The sequence below is a fragment of the Echinops telfairi genome, unplaced genomic scaffold (assembly GCF_000313985.2).
Source record: "Echinops telfairi isolate 266 unplaced genomic scaffold, ASM31398v2 ScPeMD7_4;HRSCAF=17, whole genome shotgun sequence".
Lineage (NCBI taxonomy): Eukaryota > Metazoa > Chordata > Mammalia > Afrosoricida > Tenrecidae > Echinops > Echinops telfairi.
The window spans coordinates 19,238,725-19,247,825 of record NW_022103900.1 but is presented as its reverse complement, the minus strand read 5'-3'; the positions used below and the strand labels follow the sequence as shown (position 1 = coordinate 19,247,825).

The 9,101-nt window shown below is 41.9% G+C and overlaps 1 protein-coding gene across 1 annotated transcript in view; it reads left to right on the top strand.

The window, feature by feature from the left end:
• GPD2 (glycerol-3-phosphate dehydrogenase 2) overlaps positions 1–9,101 on the top strand; it is a 212,070-nt gene that overhangs the window by 181,076 nt on the left and 21,893 nt on the right. Inside the window, exons 10-12 of the mRNA XM_004703929.2 lie at positions 6,201–6,335; positions 6,600–6,775; positions 7,380–7,511. Coding sequence (XP_004703986.1) covers positions 6,201–6,335; positions 6,600–6,775; positions 7,380–7,511 — 443 coding nt within the window. The remainder of the gene's footprint in view (positions 1–6,200; positions 6,336–6,599; positions 6,776–7,379; positions 7,512–9,101) is intronic.

Here is a 9,101-nt window from a genome sequence, read left to right as displayed (position 1 = left end):
ACACACACACACACACACACACACACACACACAATCATCAGAAACCCTGCAAGAAATCTATAATATTGTATCTGAGACCCCAGTATCTCTGCTTTTGATATTTATTGATTTCTGTGCTTGGATATTGAGGGGATTCTGAAGAAATATTAGCATTGACATTTCTGCAGACTTTCAACCTGGGGACGAAGAGTGGAAACTAATGAAATCGTAGGTAGTTATCCCGGTGGTGTAAGAATCAGAAAACTCAAGCTGAATTTCTCAGCTCTGAAGCATAGCAGTCCTGATTTGTATTGCTTTCTCTACTGTTACCCTCTGAGAGCTAACGCAGGTGATGGCCACAGGCTACGCCTGGCTGCGTTCTGGAGGATAAAACCTGTTTCCATTAAAACCCTAACAGTGGTTGCTGTGTTTCCTGCCTTCTGTTCGACCCCTAGCCCTGCTAGAACGGAAAGACATGGTGGCCAGTCCGGTCATCCTGTTACGATCGACGGGATTCTCATTGACTGAATTTTGGAACTAGACCACTAGACTTTTCTTCCTAGATCATCTTAGTTTGGAAGCTTCGCTGAAACCCATTCAACAGCATAGCAACACATAAACCTCCACTGGCCAACGTGTGTGGAGTTGCATAGGAGATGAATGTACCCAAAACTGGACCTAGCTCTCCCGCTTGAAAGACAAACATTGATAAAATGAGTTTTTGTTTCTCTGAACTCATGGGATTAATAGGATGGAAGATAGTGTGAAATTGTAAATATGGAACATGATAGGGGGAAAGATGGTCTTGAGCAGATTGTTTTCATTAACAGATTTCAATGAAATGCTGCTCCCTTACAAATGTGGCCATGGTGAAGGGAACCAGCTTCCCGATCCTTCAGCCCGAGGGCTGAAATCTCCGACTCTCAGCTTTCACTCCAGAACTGCAGTGTGATCCCTACTAGCCACATATGGCCATTTATAGTCAGTTAAAGCTAAATAACATGGAACTGCAAATTCCTTTGTCTCACGATTCACCTTGCAAGTGTTTAATAGCTGACTGTGAGATATAGAGAGGAGCCATGCTGGAGTAGCGGTTACCTGTTGGACGGCTAACCCCAAGATCACTGGTTCAAAGCCACTAGCCACAGCCCCAGAGAAAGACTAGGCTTTCTACTTCTATAAAAGAGTTTCGACTTGGAAACCCATAGGGGCAGTTCTACCCTGTCCTGTAGGGTTGCTGTGAGTCAGAATCGGCTGGATGGCAGTGAGTGAATGAGATAGCGTTTTCACCACAGCACCAAAGTCTGTAGCATAGTGCTGTGGTCCTCTAGTGGATGTAGAGACATTTATGATGCATAGGCAGCTTCAAGGAAGGAAATAAAGTCATCATCGGATCTGTAACTTTAGGGTTATGTGGAAATGGATGGTCTAGCAAAATAAGAACTCCCAATATAGGAAGGCCCAGGAGTTAGTGATTCAGCCATGTCTAGGGCCAACCATCCTTATTTCTCTTAAGACGATTGTTGTGAGTGGCCTTTGAATCATTGTTAATTCGTGTGGCTCCCTCTGGGCCAAGTAGAACTACTCCACAGTGTTTACAAGGCCAGGACATTTCCAAAGCAGATTGAGACGCTTCTCTCTTGAGGCACCCCTGGGTGGGTCCCAATCACCAGCTTTTTGGCTCGTAATCAAATGCTTCATCATTTGCACCACCAGGCGCTGTTTCTCTCATCACCCTGCCATCCTCCAAGTTGGCTGCACCCGCAGGTGACTCTCCCATGGTTGCAAACCTGACAGCCAACTATGGAGGCGGAATTCTGAGATGCCTTATTGGTTCCCGGCGCCAACTTCCTTTCTATTCTGCACATAGAGAATCTCTTTCTTGAGAAAATTTTAATTAGGGTTGTTGTTCCTTTAAACTGTATACAAGATTTCTAGGCATTCAAATAAATGATCCTGGAGAAAAAACAGTTAGATCCATTAGTAGCTGTCTTTCATGTATGACTTTAGAATTACTGTTTCATGTGTTTACTTATGCTGTGTTCCATGAACATAGATTACACTAATGGCTGTGAATAGCCCTTATTTAACTTGGGTGGTGGGAAGGTACCTCTTTATCTTCCTTCTGCAAATAGCGCTTAGAATAATCCATAAAAATCATTAACCCTCAAGGTTAGAAAAGAATTGATAACTGAATAACCTGAACCAGTAATGCCAGTAGTCTAAGTAATATAAAAATCCTGCAGACCATAAACACTGATGCATATTTCCAATAGTAAAATTTTATTATCTTTACATGCGGGTTTTTAAATCAAGAAAGTCAGTGACAACATTGGTCTAATTTACTTCTCAGGGTAAGAAGCTGAGGGGAAGAGTCCAGGCAAAAGTAAAGTTCCTTAGCCACTGTGAACTTTTCTTGAGAGCTTAACGTGTGTTTTTCCCCGTTTCTTTAAAATATCAATTTCAGATATAAGCAATGAAAATGGTATTCACATATGTATGTAGTGTGTCCTCTGTGTATGAAACATGGCTATTTTATTTCAGTCTTTTTGTTTCAGGCAACACCATCTTATATATCAATTTTAATAGAAGAGAGAAGGCCTTTGCCACTAAGATCATTTGCATCTGCTTTAGATTTATTCTAGAAAAGCTTAATTTTTTTCCATCAAATAATTTAACGATCAGTCAGAGGACTTTGAGTTGAAACCAAATTCCCATTCCATGTGGCTACCAAAGGAATGTCACAGAGGAGCTCGCTAGGCAATGTGTGTTGACCGCAATGACGTTGTCCGTGGGTTGGCTAGATTTTATTTTTAACTAAAAGGGTGATATGAACTCTGATGGAAAAGAGTGGTAATTTCCTAGTTAGTTTTTCTGGGGGTGAAGTTAGGGGTAAAGATTAAGATACTTTGCCTGATTTGTGTTAAATTCTTTAAGGATATTTTTTAAAGTGTGTGTGCCAATTAATCACTGGAAAACATCAAAATTAAACAAACTTATTTCAGAGACTGAGCAAATCAGAGAAGCAGATCTAGGAATGGTGTCCTTGGTTATAGGCTCTCTTGTGGTTTCCAAAACTCGTTGAGTTTTCCAGCTTTCTTACTCACAGTGTTGGGATGTGGGCCTGATGAGCCATCGCGTAGGGCTGTACGGGATCCTCTTCTTTCGGATCACAGCCCAATAGGGTGTGGCCCTCAGCAGCTCTCTAAAATCATGTCAGATTTACCTTAGTTGAATTGATATTTTTCTAGAAATCGGCTTCCCTTTTGAGATATAGTTTGGGGAGTATCAGCCATCAAACAAATATAACTTGCTTTTAAGGTCTTTTCCCAGCTCTTGATCAGGCACATTTTAGGACTTTTCATTCCTTACAATAATCATTTAACATGAAGAGTCACCTAGATACATAGTGAAGCATTTTCCAGGAACTGCTGTGTATCGAACTACAGGATGTTTGATGTATAAGGAGACCCGGCCCCAGGTGCAGTGAGAGCTGACATCTAGCTGCCTTCTACATACAGAACTGCGCTCCATGGGATTTACTCATCAAAGGGATGGCTGGTCCATGTCCTGATATTTCTGTAATGTATGTAAACCATTTTCTAATTGTGTCATATACTTTTGAGACTTGAATTTCATCAGTTCGTCTTTGTGACTAGATATTGATATATCAAGACCATACACAGTTATTCATTAGGGGGGAGTAGCTAACCGAATGCTTGATGTTTGGAACGCACCCTCAGCTATCTGAGAAGAAAGGCCTGGAAATCCCCTTCTGAAAGATCATCAGCATGAAAACCCTGTGGAACACAGTTCTCCTCTCCAGCACCAGGAATCTAAACAGACTTATGGGAAACTTTTTGTTTTTAATGGGTAACTGTTGGTAATAAGCAAGAAACAGACCACATACGGCCACAAGTCATGGCTACAGCAAAAGTGCATTTGGTTCTCTGTTACCCAACTATAGTTAGCAGGCTCACCAATGTAGGTATCGTAGACCAAGTAGTCATTCACCACTTTGTGGTCTATATAGTTAGGTAGCTTCTGAAGGGTGTATATCCTCTGATATGCAGAGGAAGAAGAAGAATCGATTCTGAGAATTCTGCCATGGGTCTTGTTCTACCTTGATACTAACCTGGAATAAGGTTTCTACCATTCTCCTTAGTCATTTTTTAAAAGTGAGTAATGAGGCCTTTTGAGCCTAATTCCCTCATGCTCATCAAGTTGATTCCTACTCACGGTGACCTTGTAGGACAGTGTCGCAATGACCCTGTGGGTTTCTAAGACTATAACTCTTTATGGTAGTAGAAAGTCTCCTCTTTCTCCTGTAGAGCAGCTGGTGGTTTTGAACTGCTCACCTTGGAGTTATCAGCCCAACTTGTATCCCACTATCCCACTAGGACTCCAGTTCTATTATAAACCTCGTAAATTCTTGGCATAGTTGAGTAACTATATTTTGACAGTGGAATTGAGACATATTTGCCTGGTATCTTAATGTGACTATTGAAGGAACTTTCAAAAGTACTGTGTACCTACAGGGAGGAGCTGCTCTGTGTACCTGCTTTGTACTGGTTAGAAAGATAAACCAAACACTGCCATTGAGTCTACTTTAGATCATCGTGACCCATGGGGCAGAGTTGAACTGCTCCTGTGGGTTTCTGACCCTGTAACTCCTACGAGAGTAGATAGCCTCACCTTTCTCCCTCAGAGCAGCTGGTGGTTTCGCATAGCTGGCCTTGTGGCTAGCAGCCCAATGCATATCTCATTATGCTATCGGCGCTCCGAATGATAAGGATAGTGGGATCGGAAAAGAGGCAAACAAATGTGGAGTGTGTAAATTATCACTAGACGAAAGACAGTATAGGTTTATGGGTAAAAGCATAGACTTTGGAGTCAGCAAGATTCTGTTCATGACCCTGCTCCTCCATTCATGAGATATGTGCCTTAGGCAAGTGGTTACATTTTTCAATCTGCTTTTTTTCCTGTTGAGGGAGGATAAGACTATGTTATGGGGATTTGTGAGATGAGTTTTATATGTCAGGTATCTGTAATTCTAATAAAAGGTAGATAACATTATATAAGAAGATAAGATGTCCTAATTAAAATACAAACACAGAAACAAGCAAACTCACTAATCTTCACTTGATTTCTATTCATATCGACCCTACAGGACTGAGCAGAACTGCCCCTTTGAGTTTCTGAGATTGTAAGTTTTTATAGGAACAGTCAGCCCCATCTTTTTCCCATGGAGTGGCTGATGGCTTTTGTGGCAGTTACATATCTACTGTCAACCTGAGCTAAGGGGTGGAGTCCAGTCTGTCAATCAGGTCATAGCCTATGAGGCCTTTGTGTGGGCGTGACCTTCTCCTGAGGCTTCTGGGAAGTCCTATCTTCCTCCATGGAGGCAGGACACATATACCCTCCCTTCGAGACATTCCTGTTGACAAGCCACATGGAGATTACACTGATGGAGCCAGAGCCCTGGAGGTGGAGGAACCACATGGAAACTCACACCAGTGCTGAGATGCTTCCACTGCCACTAGATCCATAATACTTTCTACCCACTGGCCTGTGATCTTCCTGCATTCAGCGTCATTGCATGTGTTTCATGATTCTGAAGAGGAATTTATATATTGGCATTGGACATATGGGCTAATATCAGACTTATGGACTGGATCTGGACTGGGCTGGGATGTTTTCTTAATATACAATTACTCTTTGATATAAAGATCTTTCTTATACACATATGAATGTCTATGAAGTTGCTTCTCTAGTCAACCTGAACTTTGAACTGCTGGCCTTGTGATTAGTAGCTCACTATGTAGCCCACTATACCATCGGGGGTCCTTAGATCTTGTTTGTGACTTGTTTAATAAGGATTCTTATCCTCTCTGAGATAGTTAGGTATATTCTAGAAGGAAACCTAAATCATAAAACTGTGGGGTTTGTTTTTGTTTTGCTCCATCTTTTCTAACCTGTTTTCAGGTTACTCCAGCCGGATAATTAGTATTATTTATATCTTTTGTATCTCCAGATTTCTCTGTCAGTGGTTTTTATGTTTTCATGGAGGTTATCTTTGGAACAAAAGAATTCATGATCAGTTTTTCTTGCCCTTATTCATTCATTTAATTCTTATGTATAAGGATTGTTCTCTCCCTTTTAAAGTCTACACTGACACTTCCCTCTTCCTGAGATCTCTTCTACTCATTGATCCTTTCCAGTGAGAAGAGGGGATGTCCTGGCAGCATGGAGTGGTATTCGCCCCCTTGTGACGGACCCTAAATCGGCAGATACTCAGTCAATCTCCCGAAATCATGTTGTTGATGTCAGTGATTGTGGCCTTATCACTATAGCAGGTATGGGGGGTGAACTGTTATTGAATGGGACTCAGAGATGGCCTCGACTTAAATCATCATGTCCCAAACATTTTTAACCTTAATAACCAGCAAATTTGTCTTTTCCTTCAGTGATTCTAAGACTTATACATTAGTTTGCCTAAATTGTTCTAGAAATAGATGAATCATCTTACCAGTAAGGTAATATAAGGATAAGTAGAAGGAAAATAAGGTTGGGGTGGGGGGAGTTGTGACCTATTGAATCACTGCTTAATTTTCTTCTAGGTGGAAAGTGGACAACCTACCGATCCATGGCGGAAGACACTGTAGATACTGCAGTCAAGGTTCACAATTTGCGAGCAGGGTCCAGTAGAACGGTTGGGCTTTACCTGCAAGGCGGGAAAGATTGGAGCCCCACACTCTACATTAGGCTTGTCCAAGATTATGGACTTGAAAGTGAGGTGGGTTTGCATCGCCAGATTATCTTTTTCTTGACCTAACTTAGTGTAGCTGATTTCAGAAGCAGCAACTGAGTTCCCTCTCTGCTAAGAGATCCTTTTGGGGGTACATTTCCAGCCACATAATATAGGCTTGAACTACAAAAAGAAGGAAAAGAGGACAGGAAAGAAATTGAAGAAGAAAGAAAAGAAAATGTGAGGATAAGAGCATACTTTTCCCTCGCTGCCAAAAAGCAATGTACATTTGAATTTCTGTTGGAAAACCTGGGGTTTGGAGGTTTGTTTCTAGCAAACATATGTCCCCAACGCTCTCTGTCACAAGCATAAGGAAAGCCATTGCTCAGAAGTGATCAGGGGAGGCGAAGGAAGCTGAGGTTTCATCAGTCACCGATACAGTGATGCATGTATAGTAGCGTTCGTGCTAGCCTAAGCACTCAGAGCCCGAGTGGTTTCCTCCCACAAAATCAAACTCTAATGCCCTTCTGGAACTATCAGTTACAGGCTGTGAGAAAACTCACATGATAAGCATGGACATTTTTTGTTGTTGCTTCGGACCTAGACGAGGTTGATAGTCCAGTATCTACCTAATGTGGTTTTCTTTTCACAGGTGGCACAACATCTTGCCACCACCTATGGGGACAAGGCCTTTGAAGTGGCCAAAATGGCAAGTGTAACTGGGAAGAGATGGCCCATTGTTGGAGTACGTCTTGTGTCAGAATTTCCATACATTGAAGCGGAGGTATGCGAGTAGCCACGTATCTGTTTCTTCTCTGCCAGGGTAAACGAGTCCTCTATATCCTTTGCATCATCTCTGTAGAAAAGACACCTCACTGGGAGTTCATGTCCTTCAATCATGGCTTGTCTGTTCAGGGCAGAACTTTTCACTATTTGAACTTGGGGGTGCATTTGCGAGTAGCTCTTAGGATAATAGAAAATATGGATTTATTTCACCAACAGTTTTCCCAAAGCTTATCAATGCATGGGGGCTTGTTTCTTGTTGAAACCTGTAATCCTTCTTATTTGTACCAGCACACAGACTTCCCAATACTTTTATTTGTTGTTGTTTTTTTAATCTTATTTTTTATTAAATGTTTTTATTGGGGGCTCTTACATCTCTTATCACAATCCATACATTCATCCATCATGTCAAGCACATTTGCATGCTCCCATCATCATTTTCAATGCATTTTCTGTACACTTGAGCCCTTGATATCAGCTCCTCATTTTTCCTTCCTCCCCGCTCCCCACCCACCCTCCCCCATGAACTATTGATTATCATGAATTATAGATTATCATTTTCCAGACAGGGTTTCAACTGTAGGGCAACAGGGATCTGTTTAAAATACATTTACCATTCAGTGTCCCTTAACAAAGGGCCCTCAGGTAATACAAACAGTAAGCACCTTCACTACTAACCTACAGGCAGCAGCACCATAGAAAACCACCAATTGGCTTCTATAACAATTATAGCTCTGAAAACTATGGAACACATAAGTCACCCCGAGTCATAACAGACTCCTTAGCAGTGAGCATTGTTTTGCTGTGGTGCTTTAAAAAAACACACAAACAAGTCTCTCCATTGGGTCTTTTTTGTTGTATGGATTCAAGTCTTCTGTCACCTCATTAATCTAAGGCAGAAAGCTATCCAGTCTAACAGGTAAGACCATATCTGCTTTTTTGTTTTGTTTTGTTCTCCTGTTGGTTGTTTGCCTATTCAGTTATGTAAATTGGCATCAAGATTATGCCAAAGGGCACCCCAAAACCAAACTCACTGCATTGAATTGATGCTAACTTGTATCGATGGTGGAAGTCAGGGCAGAACAGCCCCCGTGCGTGTCTAAGACTGTAACTCCTTTCAGAAGTAGAGTGCCCCATAGGTCCTGTGGAGGGGCTGGTGGTTTCGAACCACTGACGCTGCTCTTTAGGAGTCCAACGCATAACCACTATACCGCCAGAGTGCCTCGGTAGTGCAAATGGTTAAGTGCTGGACCACTATATGAAAGGTTGGATGTTTGCACCCAAAGGCACTCTGGAAGTAAAGCTTGGTGACCTATTTGTAAAAAAATCAGTACTTTGAAAGTGTCCGACACCCAATAGGGCACTGTGACTTGGTGTCGACCCAATGGCCACTAGTTATTAGGTATAAACAAAGAGATAAAGGGTTGCTGTGAGGTCATCTAGCTCAGAAGCAACAAAGCCCACATGGAACAACATATCAACCTGTGTGATCACGGGGTGTCGAATGGATCACTGAAGACAAATGGGTGCATAAGCAAATGTGGTGAAGAAAGCTGATGGTGCCTGGCTATCAAAAAGTATAGCGTCTGGG